This window comes from Pipistrellus hanaki (genome assembly GCF_964339955.1).
Source record: "Pipistrellus hanaki genome assembly, chromosome: 2".
In the NCBI taxonomy this organism is placed as follows: domain Eukaryota; kingdom Metazoa; phylum Chordata; class Mammalia; order Chiroptera; family Vespertilionidae; genus Pipistrellus; species Pipistrellus hanaki.
In genome coordinates, this window is record NC_140504.1 from 68469072 (window position 1) to 68493314 (window position 24243).

The 24243-nt window shown below is 36.1% G+C and overlaps 1 protein-coding gene and 1 long non-coding RNA gene across 9 annotated transcripts in view; both read left to right on the forward strand.

The window, feature by feature from the left end:
• The window catches only part of LOC311618287, a 1465663-nt gene that overhangs the window by 382770 nt on the left and 1058650 nt on the right, over positions 1 to 24243 (forward strand). The window lies entirely within an intron of this gene.
• Positions 1 to 24243, forward strand: part of CBLB (Cbl proto-oncogene B) — a 228781-nt gene that overhangs the window by 195541 nt on the left and 8997 nt on the right. For 2 of the 3 annotated variants that reach the window (XM_084875699.1, XM_084875700.1), the window contains exons 14-18: positions 3175 to 3321; positions 7929 to 8026; positions 8142 to 8273; positions 11312 to 11452; positions 22959 to 23078. In XM_084875699.1, coding sequence (XP_084731825.1) covers positions 3175 to 3321; positions 7929 to 8026; positions 8142 to 8273; positions 11312 to 11452; positions 22959 to 23078 — 638 coding nt within the window. The remainder of the gene's footprint in view (positions 1 to 3174; positions 3322 to 7928; positions 8027 to 8141; positions 8274 to 11311; positions 11453 to 22958; positions 23079 to 24243) is intronic. The other variant, XM_084875701.1, reaches the window with a different exon arrangement.

Below are 24243 nucleotides of genomic sequence, written 5' to 3' on the forward strand. Positions count from 1 at the left end.
GAACTTGCTAGGGTAATGCCTGAAGTATGTTATATACCCTGTTCCCCCAAAAATAAGACAGTGTCTTATATTAATTTTTTCTCCCAAAGTTGCGCTAGGTCTTATTTTCAGGGGATGTCTTATCTTTCCATGCACTAGGTCCTATTTTTGGAGGATGTCTTATTTTCGGGGAAACATGGGTAGGTAAATCCAAAGGCATCTGTAGAAGGCACCCTTTGATTATACAGGGTGGGGCAGCTGTAGGTTCACAGTTCATATGAAAAATCATACAACAATAAATAATAATACAAGAATAACCTCTGTGTTTCATGTATTCACAGCTGTAGACTTACTTTTACCCACCCTGTATGCCTCACACCAGGAATATACGAAATTGTAGCAAGCATGTCAAAGTCACAGCCCACTAGCCGCGACTTTGACATGCTTGTGAAGAATGCACCTGTGAGCCTTCAGTTTCAAAATATAAAAATCACTAAGAATGGTGTTAGATCACATATTCTTTGTTTTAAATGTGTACAGGAAGAAAATGGATGTATTACTCAGTGAAGGCTCAAATAATTAGCACACAATGAATTTTACAAGGTTGTGGTGAGGATGGCTGTACATCTTTGAGAGTATGTGTCCTGTGCATTACCAGTTTATTAGCTCACCAATGGCTACCACAGTGCAGAACACTCCATCAGCGTGTAATGATAATATAAAGAAAGTGAAGCAGTAGGTGTAAATGGTAGGATGGTTCACTTGGCATGTTTAACTTGGAACCAGCCAAATAGAATTTGTTTCAATTTATTTAACTGGTATCCTAAAAATTTTCCTTATATGAAATCAGTGGATGCATATTTTCCCATGTCCCAAAGTTAGATATTTTCTCCACTGTCAAAAGTAAAGTAAACATACATGATCGCTAATGAAAATTCTTAAACTAATCATTTTACCATTTATTTAGTTGCAACTTAAATTGAACCTGCTTCTTGAATGAGTTTGTGAAGAGGGAAAAAAAAATCCCACATATAATTACACATATTGTAATTGTTTGCGTGAATCAATATTTCTCCTTTGGTATTTTGTATACAACTTCTTTATCTTCATTGTACCTTCCTCTTCAATTCTATTTTTAATTAAGACTTTATTTTTTAGAGAAGTTTTAGTTTCAAAACAAAACTGAGGAGAAGGTAGAGATTTCCTCTATGCCCCCTTCCCAGTCAAGCACCTCACCTTCCCTGCTTTGATTTTCATTTCCTTCAGAAATACTCCCTCAGTTGATTTGCAGGGGGGGGAAAGAGTAAGGTGAAGAGAAAATATAGAACCAGTTGCAACAGATGTGATTTCAAAATTGTCTGTTCTAGTCTTATAACGCAGTGCTCCTTTAAAAACTCAAATCTCTGGGAGTCACCTGCTTCAGGCAGGTAGTAGAACTTTCCTGACATTTATTGATATGATTGTTGAATATTTGGTCAATAGTTCTTATTCTTTTATACAGTTTATTTCAATTGCATATGAAAAGTTTCATTATGAATGAAAGTATTAGTGCATAGAAAAGGTACATATTTTTCTCATTTCATTTGCTAATAGAACCAACCCACTTTGGTCCTCGAGTTAGCTAAGTTGATATATCCATGTTTATAAGAGTTTGTGGAAAGGTTGTGTTTGAAATCTCTGCTCTAATCAAGCCATCACTTTGTAGTCCATATCCTCACTGGCCTTCATTTAGAATGTACATCTCCCAAGGTTACACCTCAGAAGGGGTAATCCTTAGTTTATTAATAATTATTAGCTTGTGCTCTGGGCACTGACAGTGGACTTGGTCACTGCATCACTGTGCTTTTATCCCACCATGAACTGTCATTTGAATTCCAAGATCACTCAAATAAGAATTCGAAATTGGTATTGAAAAAGTTTCCAAAGATGGGTAAAAATATACTTTTGAAAAATCTTATAAGCAATTTTTCTTTAATTTCTGAACTTCCTAGAGACTCAGTTATCATTAAAGTTTGAAAACCTTCAAGTTTTCAAAGCATCTAATAATGGACACAAAGCCCTTAAAAATTGTTTTCATTCTAACTAATGAGAAGATCAAAATGAAAGTTATTTCAGGCTTGCTTGATGGTGAACATACCAAAGGACTCTTGCTCCCTCTACAGAAGGTGCTTCAAAATTGCAGTCTCAAAATACTTTATTTTCATTTTTTTAATTTAATGAAATAGATTTGCCATAAGTTCATGATGATTAACGAAAAGTTTTGGCTCCATATGTATCTCCACTGTCATACAAACTGGTTGGTTGTCCTAAAGTTGATCAGGATAGGTTTTTGCATTTCTAATTTGGTATTTCTCTCTTTCGTCACCAAGGGTTAAACTCCAGTAACAAAAACTGTGAAAACAGAAGGTTTTTGTTTGCTTGGCTTTGTTTAATTTATTTACTTTCATGGATGAATAAAATGTTTGAACATATATTAGGTGATCATCTTAATCATTTTCATTCTTTTTCATTTAGCCAGGGAATTTAAGCCAGAAAAATAATGTACTATACCTCAACAACTTAATTAGTTTTCTCATTATCTACTTCTAATTGTTTTGGTCATTTTTGTTTCTTGGTTGTATTTGGAAAAGAAATAATTTAAACTGTGACTTCAAGGAGGAAGATTTCATTTAATTAAAGTAGGATTATTTTTCAACTATAGGTAATATTTACTAAAGACAGAAAGTTTGACCTTTCTATAAGAACCTTTTCATTAATATACTAGTATAAAATTTCCATACATATATATATATATATATATATATATATATATATATATATATATAAATCTTAATTTACTGATGTAAGTTAAATTGGAACAAAATGTTAATATTTAGTAGCTTTGCTTTGAATAATTTTATGCATTTTCTCTTAACAGCTCCAAGATCATTTTATTTGACAGGTTACTAGTTTTTCTTACTGTGCCATTTAAAATTATAAGTATAACATTTTTTTATTTTATTAGTAGAGTCTTAACAAAAGATTGAAAATTCTTTTCTTTGTATTTAGCATAAGAACAGCCTTCTGCTATTACCTTGTAATTGAAAAATGAATACACGTGACAAAGTATCTTCTTTAATTTGATTATGTCACATCAGACTTGTTCTAAATTATTATGCTTATACTAGACTGGATTTTTTTCTTCCTCTCTGGTAGGTGTACTGGTCCTTTAGCAAATTGTCTTTCAGAAAAGACAAGAGACCCAGTAGAGGAAGATGATGATGAATATAAGATTCCTTCATCCCATCCTGTTTCCCTGAATCCACAGCCATCTCATTGTCATAATGTAAAACCTCCTCTTAGGTAAGAATATGGGCAACTTTTTTATCTCCTCACATCTGCATATACATTATCATTCATGATGTTCATTTTTAAGCAATTATTGGGTCGGCAACTAAGTAATTGCGGATTTTTAAAAGAAAAAGACAATTTTTTCATGGAACTTAATAACTTTATTCTGTAATGTATTGCCCATTTTGATCAATGACCTTTTGCCATCTTTCAGGCAGCATCATAATCCCACGTTCAAAAAACTTCTGGTTTTTATTAGCAAAAAACTGAATCAGGTACGATTTGACATCATCATCATTATTGAAATTTTTACCATTCAAGGAGTTTTGTAAAGATCAAAACAAAAAGTAATCAGATGGTGCAAGGTCAGGACTATATGGTGGATGTGGCAAAACATCCCAACCAAGCTCCATTAATTTTTGCCGAGTGACCAAAGATGTGTGTGGCCTTGCATTGTCATGATGGAATACAACACCTTTTCGATTTGTCAATTCGGGCCGCTTTTCTTCAACTGCATTGTTTAATTTCGTTAGGTGTTCAATGTAGACATCAGAGTTGATCGTTCGGTTGGGTGGTAAGAGTTCAAAGTAGACAATTCCTTTGTAATCCCACCAAACTGATAACAAAACCTTCTTTTGATGAATATCAGCTTTTGATGTTGTTTGAGTGGTTTTTATTAGCAAAAAACTGAATCAGGTACGATTTGACATCATCATCATTATTGAAATTTTTACCATTCAAGGAGTTTTGTAAAGATCAAAACTCCTTGAATGGTAAAAGGTTGGTTCACCTGGCCTGCTCCACGATCTTTTCCGCTTGATATTGTTGTAAACAACCCATTTTTCATCGCCAGTTATCAGTCGTTTTAAAAATGGATCATTTTCATTACGTTTCTTTAGCAAATTGCAGCTGCTAATGCGTTGCGTTAACTGTGATTCTTTCAGTTCGTGAGGAACCCATGTATCGAGTTTTTGAACATAGCTAAGTTGTTTTAAGTGATTTTCAATGCATGTATGTGATACATGAAGCTTCTCTGCAATCTCACGTGTTGTACTGTGACAGTCTGAATTGATTATTGCTTTGATTAGGGCGTCATCAACTTCAACTGGACGACCAGAGCGTTTTTCATCTTTGAGTGAAAAATCACCAGAACGAAATTTGGCAAACCAATTTTGACACTGCCGTTCTTTTAAGGCTTCGTCACCATAAACAGCACATAACTTTTTATGAGCTTGCGATGCGTTTTCCCTTTGCGGAAATAAAAAAGCAAAATATGACGAAAATGTTCCTTTTGATTTTCCATTTTTCAACGAACGCCAAACGAAAACTACAAAACAGATCAAAAAACTTTTTTTACTGATTAACAGCTGAATAGCCAACTATAAAATAACAAAATGTGTTTTACATTTGTACTACGTCTGCAAACTAAAAATTCAACTGAAGCCATATATGTGTGAAACCCGCAATTACTTAGCTGCCGACCCAATAAATCATATCTGTTTATTAAAAATCCTTGCTTTCTTGCTCAAAGCCTCTTCTTTCTATATACTGTTTTCTGAATTTCAGAAAAAACTAAAAGATACAAATTTTTCAGCAAGTTGTTTGACTAATTTAGTTGACTAATAAGTCTAATGGAACATTATTTTGCCCCTCTCTCCCTCCCTAAAAACAAATCATACTCTGGTCAAATTTTGTTGATGGTTACCTATAGTGATTAATTGAATTTTCCATTAGCTAGTTTCAATCCATTTTTATAAGTTCTAAGTACATATTTCATGAAGAAAAGTGTGTGCTTAGAAACTAAGGTATTATGCCACCATCCTTAGAATTTTTCTTCAAGATGTAAAGAGTAGTGTAATTTCTATTCATTTCTCATCTGGATGTGCTACCTCCTTCTATTCAGATCTTGAAGAAAAAAAGGGAAAAAACCCTAAAACTTTTTCTCTTAACTGCTTTTTATCAGGTACTGTCTATCTTCCTTTTGCTTGGAGCAAGTAAGAATGTGAGGAATAGTGTTTTTTCTTGCCAGTTATCTATTCTCACTATTCTAGAGACATCCTTGATCTTTGAAGTAGCCCCTTTGAAGTATATGAGTTATTAAAAATGGGTGTTGTGTATTGAAATATTAACTTGTCTTTTTTAATTGAATTAGTAAGCCATAATATATTATTATTTATTCTTTTAAAAGCCTGACATATATGAGGTACTCAAGTGAAATCTCAGCTTCAAAACTTACTTTCTAAGCCTCAATTTTCTTCGTGTAATAACGTCTCAGGAGCTGTGCTGGGAACATAAACTAGGGTTCCACTGGTGCTGTGGCCCAGCCTTCTGCCTGCCAGTGCCTCCTGATTGAGAGATAGGAGAGCCCTTGAACACTTCAATCATTTATGCCATCTTTATTTAGTCTACAGTTTCCATTTGAGGTCTAGTCAGTCAACGGAAAGCATTTTATGTGTGCAGCTTTCCCTTTTCAGATGAGAAACCTAAAAAATGTTCTTAATGCCTTTCTCTGAATGTTATACTGAGACAGAAAATGCAAAGCTTGGAAAAGAAAGGCAACTGTTCACTATAACCAGAGATCTGTCTTAATGAGTGATCTTGATTGGAATTATCAACACTATGCCAAGTTATTAACTGGGATTATTAACATTTTGAAGTCCAGGGCTTCATATTTCAAAGCAAGAACTGAAGTATTTCTTGCTAATTGCTGGTGTTTAAGACATTTGCTGCTAAAATAGTATCATTGAGAAGACAACGAAATAACTGAGAGGCAATTTATTGTATCAGGAGAACCAAGTGTCTACTACTCTTAAAAGAGAAAAAAGTTATTCCTTCATGTCAAATACAAATTATTACAATTTTCAATTCCTTTGACTCTTACAAATGTGTAGTCATTTTTAAAAACTGAAATAAGATGAAATATTTCTCTCTACACGGTATAATTATTTTTCATTGCTGGAAAAGTGAGGGGTATAATTTTAATTCTTTAAATTTTAATTGTCACATCATATTGTATGAGTTATTTGATGGCAGAGCTCCCAAATCTAGAATATAAAATTGAATTATGTCCACCATTACCATCTTTGTACTGTTATAGAGAAGTAATAAATGTTGATAATCCCTAAACTTAATTGGAGTGCATTTTTTATCTAATTTGTTCTTGAAAGCTGATGGATGAGTATTTTCTTATGTCCACAAAACATTCTTTAAGCTTAAATATTTTTTTTCTCCTCTGTTCCCCCTTACCCTTTGGAACATCAGAAGAATCAAATTGTCAATATGTGTAAAAAGTTAAACAGTAGATTAATAATTCAATTCAGTTTCAGTAAAAATCCATCGTTATTATGAAAATTCAATACATGCTAACTATTTTTAAATGAAACTTCTCTGGCCCCTTGAAGAGAGGTGGCTACCTGAGAGAATGAAAATGAATTACAAATGAAGCACTCTTATAATAACTATTTAAATATCCACCAACTCCTCCATTATGTATGTGATTCTATTTTGCCCCAAGAATTCAGAGTAAATTAGAGAAAAGTAAAATCTAAACTCTGCTTTCTATATAGCTCCTTGTGAGCAGAAGTTGATGAATTTCTTTGTTACACAGCTATATTCTGAAGACAACACATGGTTTCTATCGTCTCTTCCTGTTGCTGTCTTCCCATGCCCCAATTTTACCCATTGTGTTCATAGTATGATTTCAACAGAAAAAAACAAATTTTAGTATTATCCTTATAGACACCTAGATCAAAATATTTGTTGTATACCCAAGACTTTTGCTAAAGTCATTTTTGTACAGTTGTCAGAACTGCAGTTTGTGGCAGCAGTGAAATTATACTATAGACTCTAGGTCTTTGAATATGCCTATCAGATTTTTTTAATGACTTTTTTTAATAGGTTATTTGTTTTGTTTTGTTTTTGTTTTGTTTGTCTGTTTGTTTGTTTGTTTGTTTGTTTGTTTTAAAGAGAGGAGAGGAGAGAGATATGCACATAGATGAGAGAAACATCAATCAGTTGCCTCCTGCATGCCTCCTACTGGGGATCAAGCCCACACCGTGGGCATGTGTCCTGACTGGAAATCGATCCATGACCTCCTGTTTCATAGTTGGACACTGAACCACTGAGCACACCAGCCAGGCTGACCATTAAAATTTTAATGCAGTGCTAATCATTTAATATTGTTCTCCATCTTTGATGGGCTCTAGTTTGTTATAAAGACAGCTCAAATTACAGGAATAAAAATATAATGTTAAATAACATATTTCTTTGCTTTATTACATTTTTTTCTTCAAAAACTTGACAATTAGTGAACTCTTTCAAAGCAATATGTTAATTTCAAAGATGTGTTTCAAGTACACTTTTTGTGACTACTGTAGTTCTTAGTTTCACTTAAAAGTAATTTGTGTTCAATGGGATATTTATTTTTAATTCTTACAAATATTTGAGTAAGAGTATCTAGATAATATTATTTGTACTTTTTTCCAGAAAAGCAACTTAATTATACTTATTTTCAAATTTTATTATATGAGTTGGGTTGCTGGTTCCCATCACCCTCCCAAGTGACTTTTAAATAGAAAGTAATTATCCTTATGATTTTTATCTTCTGGTTTCTGCCATAGGTCTTATGATAATGGTCATTGTATATTGAATGGAACACATGGTACATCTTCAGAGATGAAGAAATCAAACATCCCTGAGTTAGGCATATATGTAAAGGGTATGTATAATACATATTCTCTTTGTATTCTACATCTTAATGGTCAGAATTTAAAGGCAAAAGTCCATGGCAATGTTGAATTGAAAATACATTAAGATTTTGTGTTATCCTCTAGGAGATGTTTTTGATTCAGCCTCTGATCCAGTGCCATTACCACCTGCCAGGCCTCCAACTCGGGACAATCCAAAGCATGGTTCTTCACTCAACAGGACGCCCTCTGATTATGATCTTCTCATCCCTCCATTAGGTTGAAACCTTTTTTAAAAATTTCTAACAAGCCATCCTGCCTCTTCTTTCACTTAGTATCTGAATTATCAGAAATTGGAGTTTCGTGTAATGCAGACTCACTAGGTTCTGAACCTGTCTGAATTAGAATGGATTCTTCAGGTGATGCTGCTCTCAAGTTCATTTGACCATTATTCCATTCAGAGAATTGAAGCAATGGTGTCAATAGCTGGCCCTCAGACTTTTATCAAGTTATATCTTCAACTACTAAATCTATGAGAGCATTATTCAGGCACTTGTGTTCTGATAGATTTGCAGTGGTCATCTGAAATTTTCTTTAAGTACAGTTTTTAATGAATGTGTACTGTTTCTTTCAGCATAAGATGATCCGGTCCCACTTAGTTACATTATGGAAAATTATATATTTTATTGTAGAGAGCTGAGAATAAATTATCACCATTGCAAAGAATTGTAAAAAACAACAACCAAAAAACAACAATAAACACACACACACACACACATACACACACACACACACACACACACACACACATATCCAATGAATCTAAATTTTTGTTTCAAATTTTAATATGAAGCAGCATACTTTGTGTTCGGTGTGTGCACCTGTGTGGAGACACAGAGTTGTGTATGCATGCTAAAGTTGGCTGCATGTGTTAAGCCCTTAAGCCTAGGTGGGAAGTTTCTTGCCCTGTATTTAGAGGAAGTCAACTAGAACCTTCCCACACATTAAGGCTTTATAATAACGGGTCACCTTATGGTAAAACAATGTATGATGAAGGTCCATTTTTAAGCTTCTCTGAATTATTAGACTGCCAGAAATGTGAAGTAAAACTCTTTATTTTTTTCCTTAAACACCATCAAGCAGTGTTTCCAATTACACTATTGCGATATCTTTTACTCTCCTGTTCTTTTTTATTTTACAAACCTCTCCTGTCCTTTCAGTAGTTCAGTGCTTTATTCTCACCTACATGAACGACAAGGCTTCTAACTTCTTTACGTGGTATTTTTCTCCCTTATTCTTCCTATACACTGATGTTTGACCTATTACCCAAGTCTCCAGGATCTAGGTGATCACTGTCCAATAGAACTTCATGTGGTGATTGAAGGGTCTATATATTCACACATGTGACAGTGGAACTGAATTTTAGTGAAATTTAAACTAAATAGCTACATGTGCATGGTGCCTACTATATTGGGCAGCATAGACAAATGCTCCAACCTATCTTTTTAACCCCACTTTCCTCTGTACGTCTCATGCTTTAGTCACACTGTTTGCTCTGTCTAAAAGACACCATCTTCCCATTTGACAAATATACTTGAGCCAGTGCTAGCCCAGACCTTCATGTTCTTGGTAACATCTTGCTTAATGCCAATTTCTTCATTCCTCTTCCCTCTTAAAATGAATCTCTCTCTGTGGGACCTATGGAACTTTCATCTTAAATCATTAATGAACTTTTCTTAGATCTCCTTATGGACTCTAAGCTCTTTGGGTAAGATCCTTATGATTTAGATCTACATGTTACCTATGTGCCAGGCATGGTGCCCGACACGGCTGAAAAAGTATTTGGATGAATCAGATAATTTAACAGATAGCTTAAGGTTGGAATGATAGTAGAACTACCTCTGCTATACCTTCACATATTTTAAGTTAGAAAAATATTTTTGATTATTAAAGAAAATACTTTCAGTATTTTTTGCAAAGCAAGCTGCATGAATCGTAAAACTATTTTCTTTACATATACCTTTTGGTTTGTCAGTAAATTTAAACGTGTGAATTTTTGTTACTGGAATATGTAGTTATTTATATACACTGTTTCATTCGCAGAGCATTTGAGATTGCTTATATACTCTGCAACTTAATTTTTTTTAAAGAATCATTATAAAGGAAAATGCATAGAATAGTACATGTGGCAGGGGGAAATAGACAAAAGCATTTCACAGTGTTCTGTAGTTGCTAAAACTGGAAATATGCAAATATGAGTAATTAGCTTTGTGACCACACAAAGTAGTATTTAACTGTTTCTCTTTAGTGATATACCGTATGTTCCGGTTTATAAGAAGACTTTTGAAACGAAAGAAAAGTCAACCAAAAATCAGGGGTCTTATACGCCAAGTATATCCCAAAAAACGTCTGGATATGCCACTAAACGAATTTTCCAACTCGATCCCGCACCAATCACTGCAAGGCTGCTTGGACTGCCTCTCTAACTCAGCCAATCCAAGCAGGCTTTTTATGCATGCAAATTATACATGTTCTGTACCCGAAGCTATACTGTGTTTTATTAAAAAGCCTGCTCAGATTGGCCAGAGTCAGAGAGGTGGTCTATTAAAAAAAGAACTGGTATCGCTTCTCGGCCTTTTGGCTAAGATCAAGTGTAGTAAAAAAAGAACTGGTGTTGCCTCGGAAGTGGGGGGTAGTCTTATACAGCGAATATAGGCCTAAACCTATGTTTTAACTGTAAAATTAGGGGTCGTCTTATACGCCGGAAAATATGGTATTGTAATAGAAAAATACATTTTTTTCCTGTAGGTGGCCATTTGCGGTATATTTTGATAATAAAATATATGGAGCATTAACTTCAATAACTTACAACCTTGTAGGATAAAGTTTAAAAGATAATCTATTATGTGACATTAAATTTTTGTGCATAGTGTGATTTTCTAATTAGAGGCTGTTACACAAAAAGTTCTGTTTTGATGGTGTGACATAATTTTTAGTTCGAAATTCTAGTGTCTTAATGATTTAAAGCTCACAGGTGAATAGTAAGCTGTTTCATAACCTGCAGTGCTGCTTTTTAATAGAAAGACCTGGGAAATAGGAAAAGTTTGCACACACATATGTGTGTGTGTGTCTGGTTTGCTGCTTCCATAGTCCACAAAATATTTAACTCCCATTATCAAAGTTGGTGAACAGCTGGATAAATACTGCAAGTGAAGTTCTTTATAAGCAGCAAGAGAAAATCAATAATTACTTTGGCCTTATACTGTGTTTTGACTAATGAAGTTCTGCTGTTGATACTGACCTTTCTTTAAATTCAGGTGAAGGTGCTTTTGATGCCCTCCCCCCTTCCCTCCCACCTCCTCCACCTCCTGCAAGGCATAGTCTCATCGAACATTCAAAACCTCCTGGCTCCAGTAGCCGGCCATCCTCAGGACAAGACCTTTTCCTTCTTCCTTCAGGTAGGAGAGAAACTTTTCACTTAAAGCAAAAATATTTCTTAGGTCATACTGTCAAATGAGTAATTCATTGGTTTCTATCTCCTTGGCAAAAAAAAAAAAAAAAAAAAAAAAAAAAAAAAAAAAAAAACTGAAAGGGAAAATAGCAGTTGGGTAGGTTTGTTTGTCAACTGGTTGGTCTAATTGCAAAAGGATTACAAAAATGGCAAAAGCAATAGGAAGAATAGAAGGTGGAAATGGTGCTGTAGACATTATCCCAGTACAGATGTGTCACCAAGGCATCCCTGAGAACCAGAGGGCTCCATGATTGGGCTAATCGTAATGGTGGGAACAAAATTTAGACTTTGTCTCTGATTCTGAGTGTAGTAATTTTTTAGTAGGTTTTAAAAATGTTACTACATATAATTTCATTCAAAACATATTTTGGTAAATTACGTTGTTATAACAGTGATACGTTTTTCTGAATTACCTTCATTTTATTGTTTTGTTATTGTTTTTACTTTTAAGTAATCATTAGTAACAGTACTGAAAAGTATTCATGGGGACTTGACTGTGACCTTTATAAAGTGGCATCATGATGTGGCTACCAAGGGAGCTTATGCTATGAAGCTGACAAGTCAATCAGGTTTTTTGACTCTAGGAAGTTTTTAGATTACTGCTTCGATTTCATAGTAGATATCAGTCTGCATAGATTTTCTGTCTTCTTGTTTCTGTCTTAGAGGATTAAGAATTTGGTTCTTCCAGGTTGTCCATTTTCTTGGACTATGATTGTTTGTAGTATCCTAGCCTATATAATAAAAGCCTAATATGCTAAGTGTCCAGTCATCCAGTGAGCCGTTCAAACAATCAAAGCATAATATGCTAATGATATGCTAAGGCCACTCAACTGCTTCTGACGTGCACTGATCACCAGAAGGCAGACACTTCGATTGGTAGGTTAGCTTACTACTGGGGTCCGGCTGATTAGGACTGAGCAAGATGGGCCAAACATGCCCTGGAGCCCTCCCACAGTTCCTCCCTGGCTGGCCAACCAATGATATCCTCAGTTTGGCCTGCATCCTCTGGCAATCCAGAACCCCTTGGAGGATGTCCGGAGAGCCAGTTTAGGCCTGATCCTGCAGGCCAGGCTGAGGGACGCCCCACTGGTGCATGAATTAATGCACTGGGCCTCTAGTTTTCTTATATCATTTGTATTTCTGTGGTGTCTGTTGTCACCTCTCCTCTTTCAATTCTTTTTTTCTTAGTCTGGTTAAAGTTTTATCGATTTTATTAGTCTTTTCAAAGAACCTCTTTATATTGTCTTTTTAGACTCTATCTCTATTGTTTCCATTCTGATCTTTGTTATTTCCTTCCTTCTCTTTTTGGGCTTTGTTTGCTCATCTTTTTTAGTTCCTTTAATGTTAGATTGTTTATTTGAGGTTGATCATGTTTCTTGAGGTAGGCCTGTATTGCTATATATCTCCTTCTTAGAACTTCTTTGGCTCTGTTGGATGGATTTTGGGGTCATTGTGTTTTCATTTTTATTTGTCTTCAGATGTTTTGATTTCTTCCTTGATTTCACTGTTAAGTAGTATGCTAAGTTATATGTTAGAATTCATTGTTTAGTAGCATGTTATTCATCTTCCACATTTTTTGTGTTTTCTTCTTGTAATTGATTTCTTCTTGTAATTGATTTCTAGTTTCATACCACTGTGATAGAAGATGCTTCATTGGACTTCAGTCTTTTTCAGTTTATTGAGATTTATTTTGTGGCCTACTATTTTATCTATCCTGGAAAATGTTCTACATGCACTTAAAAAGAATGTACATTCTTATACTTTTGGGAAGTGTCCTAAAAATATCAACTTAGTCCTATGGTATGAAGTGTCATGTAAGGCAACTATTTCTTTGTAGGTTTTCTGTCTGGATAATCTATCCATTGATATCAATGGGATGTTAAAGTTTTTTATTACTACTGTATTACTGTTGACCTTTTATATCCTTTAAATACTTAATATATTTAGATGCAACTGTGTTACATGTGTAGATGTTCACAAGAGTTATACTTTCTTGTTGAATTGATCCCTTTATCATTATGGAATGTTCTTTTTTCCTCTTGTTACAGCCCTTGTTTTAAAGTTTATTTTGTCTGATATAGTTATTGCTACCCCAGCTTTGTTTTGTTTCCAATTGAATGCAATATCTCTTTTCATCCCTTTACTTTTAGCTTTTCAATCTGAAGTGGGTCCCTTGTAGGCAATATATGTATGGGTCTTGTTATATTATCCATTCACCTATGCTAGGTCTTTTGATTGGAGTATTTGTACTTCTTTTGTGCATGTGTTTATGTGTATCCCTTAATTTATTGTTGTAATAACACAATCTTCTAAATTTTGTCTTTAACTAGTTAACTGCCATGCATCCAAAATGGAAACCATCCCCACATGCCACATATTTTGAATTGAATTGTGCCTATAGATTCTTATGGCATACAAAGGGTTAATGCTTGTACAAGCTTTATAGTTGGATGATCCATAGCATTTCCTAGATATTTGCCTTTGTCAATGAGATCTTTTTTTTTTCCTGTACTTTTTTATTTGTATTTTTTATCCTTTCAAATTAATGAAGTCACTTAACATTTCTTATAACACTAACACTGAGTTAGTGGAGATGAACTCCTTTAGTTTTTTCTTGTCTGGGAAACTCTTTGTTGCTCCTTTGATTCTAAATGAAAGCTTTTCTGGGTAGAGCAATCTTGTTTGTAGTTCCTTGCTTTTCATCATTTTGAATGCCATTCCCTTCTGCCCTGCAAAGTTTCTGTTGAAAAACAGCTGATTGCCTAATAGAGCTCCCTTTACATAACTAACTGCTTGAGGTTTTTTCTGTTTCTTTAACCTTTGGGAGTTTAACTATGTGTCCTAGTGTGGGCCTCTTTGGGTTCATCTGTTTGGGGCTCTCTATACTTCCTAGAACTGTACATCTGTTTCCATTGTTAGATTAGGGAAGATTTTGGTTGTTATTTATTCAAATAGCATTAAATCCCTTGTTCTTTCTCTTGTAGTACCTTTGATGCAAATGTGGTTATAACTGATGTTGTCGCAGAAGTTGCTTAAACTACCCTTGCTTTTTAAAATTCTTTTTTCTTTTGCTGTTCTAATTGGATGGTTTTAACGCCCTTGTCTTCCAGATGGCAGACTTGATCCTCTGCTTCATCTGATCTATTGCTGAATCCAGCTAATTTCATTTCAATTATTGCATTCTTCATTTTTTACTCTCTTTTTGTTTTGTTTTCTATCACTTTTTTACCTTTCCTACCTCACTGTTGATGTTCTTACTGAGTTCATCTACTCCTCCCCTACATTTATTGAGCATCCATATAACTATTGTTTTGAACTCTGCATCTGGAAGATTGCTTGTCCATTTCATTTAGTTCATTTTCTCGTTCTTTTGAGACATGTTTCTTTGAGTCCTCATTTTGGCTAACTCCCTGTGTTTGTTTCTATGTATTAAGATATGCTTCTATTGGTTTTTTTAGAGAGAGGAAAGGAGTGAAAGAAACATCTGTGTGAGAAACATCAAGAGTAAAAAGAGAAGCATCACTGTAAGAGTTAAACATCAATCATTTGCCTCTAATACATGCCCCAACCCACTACCTTTTTAGTATATGGGATGACAGTGCTCCAACCTAGCCACCCGACCAGGGCTTGGTTATTGCTTTCATGTTGGTGGGTAGTTTGACCTTCATGCTGACTGGGTCTGAGAGCTGGCTCTGACTATAAAGGACAAGCTGTTTTGCAAGGGCTGACCCCACAGATGAGGGGTCTCTATAGTGGGACTCTAATGCCAGCCAAGTCTGCCCTTTGGGTTTGTCATTTGTAAAGCTGGTTGGTGGGGCTCTGATATGGCACCAGGTGTGTACTGTTCTGGAGCCTCTTGGGTGGGGCTATAGTGCCGGTCAGGTTTACCTACTGCTTGTTCCTGGCTCGGGGTTATCTGGTAAGAGCTACAAAGTGAGCAATTTATGGTTGGTTTCCACTTGTGCTGGGCTTGGAGGTTCCTGAGAGAGGCTATTTTACAAACTAAGGCTGGCAGCCATTAGTGTTGGGCATGGAACCCTTTGATGGGCACCAGGATGATGGTTAAAGCCAGCTGCCACTTGTGCCATGTTTGAGGCTATATTCCAAGTCAAGACTGGCCACTGCTTATATCAGACCTGGGGCTACCTAATGAGAGTTACTAGGTGTACCAGTTAACAATGTGGATTTTGTAATCAAAGAAAACACTAATTTCAAAAGAAATATGAAAAGTGCTTTCTTCAAAGTACAGTCAGTCCTCAGGTTATGTTGGACTCGACATACGTAGCCATCTCCCATCCTATTTAATAAAGATGTAATAGGTAAATTGACTGTCACTCCAACTCAAAAGTTGGCTGCCCCCATGTGGACACAAGATGGCCACCACAAGATGTCGGCAGGGGAGGGCAGTTGTGGGCGACAGGCCAGCAGGGGAGGGCTGTTGGGGGGGATCAGGCCTGAAGGGAAGGGCAGTTGGGACCAACCAGACTGGCAAAGGAGGGCAGTTAGAGGTGAACGGGCTGGCAGGGGAGGACAGTTGGGGGCTATCAGGCCTGCAGGGGAGGACAGTTAGGGGGTGATCAGGCTGGCAGGCAGAAGGGGTTAGAGCAGTGGTCGGCAAAACGCCACTCACGAGCCACAAACAGCTCTTTGGGCCCTTGGGTGTGGCTCTTCCACAAAATACCATGTGCGGGCACACACGTACAGTATGATAAACTTTGTTGGTCCATGCGCTGAAGTTGGTTTTTGGCCTGGGCGAATCTATTTTGAAGAAATGGTTCTAACACCGATCCACACTCAAAGGGCCAAAGAGCCGCAGGTGGCTCGCGAGCCATGGTTTGCTGACTACAGGGTTAGGGGTGATCAGGCTGGCAGGCATAAGTGGTTAGGGGCAATCAGGCAGGCAGGCGGGTGGTTGGGAGCCAGCAGTCCTGGCTAAATGGGTAGTCAGACATCCCTTGAGGGGTCCCAGACTGGAGAGGGTGCAGGTTGGGCTGAGGACACACACACACACACACACACACACACACACACACACACAGTGCATGAATTTTATGTGCCGGGCCTCTAGTTTATTTACAGAAATAAAAAAGTTTCATAATTTCAATTTATGTACTTTGTTTTTTATTATTTATTTACCACAAGCAAATGTCAGGAATTGTTATTTTTCTTTTAATTTTTTTTTTTTACTGTTTCACTTCATTACTGCTGTGTATGTCCTCCATGTGAGTGACATAGTTGGGTTTCTACTTACAGTGAAAATCGCGTTAAATCGCATCATAGGAACGGATCTCCATTTAACCTGACAACCGACTGTAATGTCCATCGGTATCTACACATTTCCCCATCTTTTAAGTATTTTGTGGATATCATCCCAATAGAACTTTTCTTCTTTTGAGACAAATCATTCAGAGACACAATTTTCTACTTCTGAAGTAGAAATTTTGAAATGCTGCTCAGAAAGTGCATGTGCCATCGATCAGAACAAGTGGTAATCTGAAGGAGCAATGTCTGGTGAATGCAGTGGGTGGATTAGTACTTCCCAGGAAAAATCTTTTTTAACATGTCTTTAACTAGTTTTGAAGAGTGTGATGGTGCATAATCATGAAGCAAAATTATTTTGCTGTGTCTTCTGATACGATGTTGTAGTTTCATGATCAAAGCATAGTTCAAATTGATTATTTGTTGCTGGTAGAGTTCAGTATTAATGGTTTCACCTGGTTTTAGAAGCTCATAATACACCATACCTCTCTAATCCCACCAAAAGCAGAACATTGTCTTCTTCCTGAAGTAATTTGGCCTTGCAGTCAATGTTGATGGTTGACATGATCAACCCTTGATTTTATGCATTTGGGATTCTCAAAAATAAATCCACTTTTTATCACCAGTTACAATTCAATGCAAAAAAGACTTTCTTTCCTGCCATTGAAGCAACATTTTACTGATGATTTCAGTTTTCCATTTGTCTTTCAGTCATTTGATGTGGCTCCCATTTTCCTTCCTTTAAAATCTTTTCCATTGCTTGTGAATGATCAGAAATTGTTTGCTGATTAACGTTTAATCTTTCTGCAAGTTGTTCTTGAGTTTGACACGCATCTTCATCTAATAATGCTTGTAATTGTTGGTCTTCAAACTTTTTTGGTCGACCTGAACTTCTTTATCTTTCACATCAAAATCATCACTTTTAAAGTGTTTAAATCAGCATTCACACGTATTTTGAGGTAGAGCATGTTCATCATAAGCTTTCCGAAATATACTATAACTTTCAGCAGCACTTCTCTTCAAAATAATGAATTAAAACTTCCCGCAAATGCTCTTTTTGGGGCATGAAATTCAACATTTTTAAGTGTAAAAATATCTATGTTAACATCTTCAGAAAATTTGACATGAAGTTTTGAGGCTTGCTGTCAATACAACAAAATAGCATACATTATCAACCTATGTGTAACTTCATCTATTTAAAAAAATCTGCATTATTAACTGGTACACCTAGTACATTGCCAAGTTAAGATTGATCACTGATCATTCCTATCTTAACATAGAAAAACACGCAAAGGCCAGATACTTACTGCTTTTTTAAAGTTTTGTGGACCCTTGGGGGGGGTTTAGGAAAGTCTGCAGCATGAGCCAAGTCAGGCTGCTTGTGTGGAGGATCCACTGGAAAAGGTTCAAGTGAACATGCTGGTAGGATGAGGCAAGATCTCAGGAAATCACCAGGGTAGGGCATAGAGTGTTAGCCAGGTTAATAGAGATCCCAGATTCAGCACCCACTTCGGCCAGAATGTCTGGATAGGGGGAGCCCTCAACAAAAATACAATGGCACCTGCTAACACTTCAACCCTGGAGGGAGATGTCTCTACCCCTGCCTACCCAGCCGTAGCCAGTCAATTCAGTTTCTCCCCATATGTCCCTGGTTTTGAGATGCTGCCTCTGCGTAGGAGCCCAGAGTGAGTGTGTTTGTAAGCGAGTTTGTGCCCTTTAAGACCTACAGCACCTAGTTCTCCAGCTGCCTTCCCTCTCACTTAGATGCAGTCCTTGCTGGTTTTTATAGCCAGATGTTATGAAGACTCCTCTTCCTGGCATTGGAGTGCTGGCTTGGAGACCCCTTGCTCCTTAGGGAACACCTCTTCAGTCGAGATAAGCCTCTTAATTCTTAATTGCCACAGCAGGGATGTGGGATCTGCCTGTTTCATATCTCCACCTTGCATACCAGGCTCTACATGGCTCCTTTATATTCTTAGTTATAGGACTTCTGCTCAGCGAGATTTCAGGTGGTTCTCAGAGATGGTTGTTGTATATTTGTCAGTTTGATGTGGTTGTGGTAGGAGTTGAGCACAGTGTTTGCCTACTCTGCCATCTTTACCAAAAGTCTTTCCCATTTCTTTTATAATTAGCAAACCTTTTCTTTCTAGTCTTCCCTTAGTTTTTTTTTTTTTATTAAATAACCTTTAAAATAGTATTAAACTTTAAATTTAGCATTACCTATTATAAATCATAGGCATTAGTATTTTGCTTTTCAAAATAGTTAATCCTGTCATGTTTATTCTCATTTCTTAAATATTTACTATTCTAGGGGCCCAGTGCATGAATTCATGCAGCTTGAAAGGAACTGTGGTCCTGTGGCTGTGGTAGGCCTCGGCCCATCCTCCATGCCGCCACCCTGCCCCTCCCACCGCAGGTCCAATCCCCCGTCTGCAGGCAGTTCCACCACCACTCCCACATGTTGATGGCACAGAGCAATTGGGGCCGACTCTGTCAGTGGGTGCAAGCAGTGGCTGCTGCCCTGATTGCACCTCAGGAGCAGGAGGAGGTGGAGAAACTTCAGGGGCGATCAGGGCTGGCAGCCGCCGCTCACACCTACTGACAGTGCCAGCAGTGGCTGCAAGCGCTGTGCTGGACCGTGGAGCATGAGAGCAAATTATTTTCAGTAACCACTAGAAGTGCTCCCCAATGACAATGACCAGCACCTTGGTCTGGCACCCCCACTCACCTGCACCACCATCCTGTCACCCGCCATGTTCTGTATGCACCCCCTGGTGATCAGCACACATCAGAGTGACTGATTTTTCCACCCTTTGTTCTATTTGCATATTAGGGTTTTTATATATAGACTTGAGGCCTGGTGCATGAAATTCACCTGAAATTCACATGAAGAATTACTAGGCCTGGCTGGTGATCAGAGCCTTCTGGCTGCTGGCCGGGGTCTCCCTTCATTCTGCACTGCCCCCTGCTGGTCAGCACACATTGATAGAACTCCTGGTCTCCTGATAGAAAGCCTGTGGGGACACATTGCATATTAGCTTTTTATATATAAAGATAATGGTACATTGGCTGTTGTATTTTCCATTTGTATGTTTTAATCCTAAGTGTGGATATAAAATTATACTGAAATTAGTTTTTAAAGAATTACTTTTTAAAAAATTATTGTTTTTCAATTTCTCCTTATCAGGAGACAGTTAATTATGTATCTCCAGTAATAGTGTGTTTTGTTTTGTTTTGTTTTTTCCATTAAAGCACCCATACTAACTTCACAACTTGCTATAAAAGCATGACAGAACATGGCAGCAATTCATACTAAACCATATTTATATTATTTATGGTATTACTCATGTATCTAGTAACTTTTTAAGTGAAATAGTTTAACAGAACAACATAACAACTATATATTTTGTAGTCTATTTATGACACTATGTATTTAGAATATAATGTTTAGCCTTCAATAAGTAGATGATTGAAAAAAGCATATCTGTCAAACCCATAAATTACCTTTAAGGAAATAAAAAAGTATATGTATTATAAAAGATAATCTTTCCTCTAACCTTAAAGTAAATTTTATTAAGTAAATCTAAATCCTTAAAAAATTTCTAAATTTGTTCAAAAATTACTATATTTTGTTCCTTTGGTTACTCTTTCTCATCAAGATTAACATTTAACATTTGTTTCATAGAATCTGATTTATCTTACTAAAACTTTTTGGCAAAATTAATGAGGCTGAACAACTGGCTCTTCAAATACTAAAAGCTCAAATTCTAAGACTCATTTTAATTTTGAAATTAATAAAAGCAACTTAAGTAGCCTTGCTTAGGCCAAAATGTCTCCAGTAAAGCTGAGGAGAATTATTGTACTCGAGTAGGGAAAAAATAACTAATGACTTCAAGTCTTGCCTATTTATTTACAAAAATCAATATAAATCAGCATGAATTACCTTCTTAAGTAACCAAACTCTTACATATTCTTAATGAAAAACTCAAATGGAAGTTAAAACAATGAAATATAATTAAGTCTTTAATATTTACAATTTTAGCCTTATCAGCAATTCAAATTTCATGGATTTGTCAGTGAAATTCATGAGTTTGATTTTGAATTTCTAAAAAATCAATCTGTGTTTACCTTTTGTAGTTAAAAGTAAATACTTATGAAGTCCAGGCTAGGCAGTGTTCTTGGTACTGTTTGTGTTAGGGGAGAAAATTCAAACAGGATGAATAAGATAAGGTTTCTGACCTCCAAGAACTGTGGTAGCACCTTTGGAGATTTGGCAGAGTGAGATGAGAGAGGAAAACAGAAGTTTTCGTGATGGAAATAGTGGCTAAATAAGTTATCAGTGACCCAAAACAATCACTTTTATGCCTTTAAACCCAGGAACTACTAATTTTAAACCAATTAAGTTTATGGGCCTAATACTTTGATATAGTAGCATTGACAAAAATCTCTTTCTGCCTTTAGTTCCAGTTAATTAGTAGTATTATTATAGAAGTAGTAAATTTTTATTTGTCTACAATATATATTTTTCACTATTTCAGATGTTCCTTTTTTGACTGCCAAAGTAGTAAAAAACAAAACAAAACAAAAAAAAAAAACACAACTTTTAACAATTAAATTTATTATTCATTGAGCCAATTAACAACAGTGATTTTTTTTGGGGGGGTTTTTTTTTTTTGGTTTTTTAAAAAGAAACTATTTAATTAAAACTCTGAATAGTTCACATGGTTCAAAACCATATTAAAGATACTAGAGTGAAAGCTTTGGTTTCCACTCCTATTCTTTTTTTTTTTTTTTAATCAATCTTTATTATTACAAAGGTTCCTCATTTCTTCCTCCCTCCACCAGGTTCCCACCCCACCCTCCGCCCCCTCCCCACCCCCCATTGTCCTCATCCATAGGTGCACAGTTTATGTTCAGTCTCTTCCTCCCTCCCTTCCCCCCCCCCCAGAACAGTCAGTCCACTCCCCTCCCATATCTCCAACTCTACTATTATTGTTCATCAGGTTTTTCAATCTCCTTATTTTGTTGTTGTTGTTGTTGTTGTTGTTGTTTTAATTAATAAACTTTTACACTTCTAAGAATAAATTTTAAAATCTAATAATTTTAAACCTTGTTTTTTCTGCCCTGGGAATTGAGAGCAAACTTGTTTACATGTAAACTTGCCCTTAGGCTATCAAAAGGTGTAGCCATTCAAGTGTAAATGGACACATTTTTTAAACATAGCTGCTGATTGGAATTGGATTACCTGTTCTGGGTGGGAAGGGCTTGTCATTCCCTTTCTCCATTAAAATTAAGGTGTTAGCTTTAAAACCTCTTTTTGGCAAGAGACCTTAAACTTTCAGAACTTTAAATTTTTCAGATAGTAAATCAGTTACTTAGCATTTTCTCAAATCAATAATACCTCCACATGCCCAAGGATACACTTCACACAAAAGACATTTCCAAATAGATCAACCAACCTCATCCAGGCCCCACACAAGGCACTCACAGATCAGCACCCCAGCGCTATACTAACTCAACACATCCAGATCTAAGCCTTCCTCACTTGATTCAGCAGACCCTCAAGTTCCCACAAAAGTTTCCAGCCATGTCTGAGAGGCAGCCTTGGGGCGGAGGCAGGCGAGGAGCGAGCTGTTCCGGGCCTGGCTGCTCTGGGCCTGGCCTCTGTTGCTCTGGTATGAACAACAGTGATTTTTAACATAGGATGCCTATAATGTTATTTTTAAAAGCACCATATGTGTACAGGGGATTTCAGATTCATAAATTAATTTAGTCCTCACAAGTCACAAATATAATGTCCATTTTACAGACTACCTATTAAGAATGATTAACTGATTTCAGATAGAGCAAAATTCAAAATCCTTTTTTACAACTATTACAACAGTTTCTGTAACTTATTCATTGTACATAAAAGATTGGAACAGAAAATAAAAATTAGAAACAGCTGCATCAACAATTTTACAATTAAATAATATCTGAAAATAAAAATATAAAATTGGGTTACCTTTTTTATCTAGTAATAAATGGGAAAACATTTTGAGTGACAAATAGAAAATATGCTGCCAGATTAAAAATTATTATCGGCCATGAAATTAGTTTTGTAATTTATTTTCAAAAATTAAAATCTCTAGAATTTTTTCTTTAATCAACCAGAAGAGACATTCTAACATTAAAAATTATCTTTAATTTTTAAGATCCCTTTTTTGATCCAGCAAGTGGCCAAGTTCCTTTGCCTCCTGCTAGGAGATTGCCAGGTGAAAATGTCAAATCCAACAGAACATCCCAGGATTACGATCAGCTTCCGTCCTCTTCAGGTGAGTTGGCTGATAATAGTAATAATGCCTTCGTTTATTCAGTGCTCTTTGGAGTACCTTACCTTTTTAATTCATTTACAGTTCAGAGAGCACTGCCAGCCTAAGAAAGTATTTTTATCACCTTTGTAAGTTATTTATAAAGCTTGTATTATGAGAGGATTGCCTACAAAATTACTTCATGGAAAAGAAAAATCGCTGTTCTGTTATCTTTGATTAGTCAGTAAAATGTGTTCTCTGATGCATATCTATTCATTCTCTAATTTTTGTTCTGCCTTACCAGATATCTGAAAAAGGAAAATCTCTCTATACATTATAATCAACATTCTCTCATTTTTCCATTTAAGAAAGAATTCTCTTTAGAATTAATACTAGCACAAAGCTCTTAATTTTTACAGCTTATTTAAGTCTACCAGTCAGTGTTCCATTACCAGCCATTAAGTGGAAGAATATACCATTTTAATAAATACAAGCTGTACTCAGCCGGGGCCCCCCCCCCTTTTTTTTAGCAATTTGGACAATATTTTTATCTCATAATTGTAAACATCAGACGTTTTTCTTACTATATTTTTATTCTTTAGCTCAAACCTCGGTTCACAGAAAGTTTGTTATTAGTGATAGCCATTTATTCTGTAACTTCTGAATCAAAATAAGTAATGGCTGATTTGAGAATTATCAAGCCAGTTCTTGTATACTTGATGACATGCATAGGAAATGCTGAAGTTCTCCTGTAAGTTTTAATACCTGAATAAAACTCAGGAGAAGATAGAAAATTGTATTAGCCTTTTCAATTTTTGGTCCATGCCTCTTACCAGATTACTTCTAGTTTTTCCAAGACTTTAGACATATCCATGGGGTAGCCAATGAAGCACTGTAATTCCAGTCAAAAGGGTAGATTTTCAGATTAGTGAAAAAGTGTGAAAGTCAAGAAGAAGGGGAGACAATACCAGACAGCTTCTGTGTAAATGAAGGCATCAAGTCCCATAAGGAAGTGATGTAAAAGTACGAGTTTGAGGAGAGTACCATGACTGATTTAGAATACCACCAACTCTGAATTAGAAGAAACATATACTCAAGTTACAGGAAGAGTTGTGGCCAAAATGCTCTATTTTCACAGCTTCTTTACAAGTTGTTCCATAAAATGTGGGTGTTGTAGAACCCAGAGGAA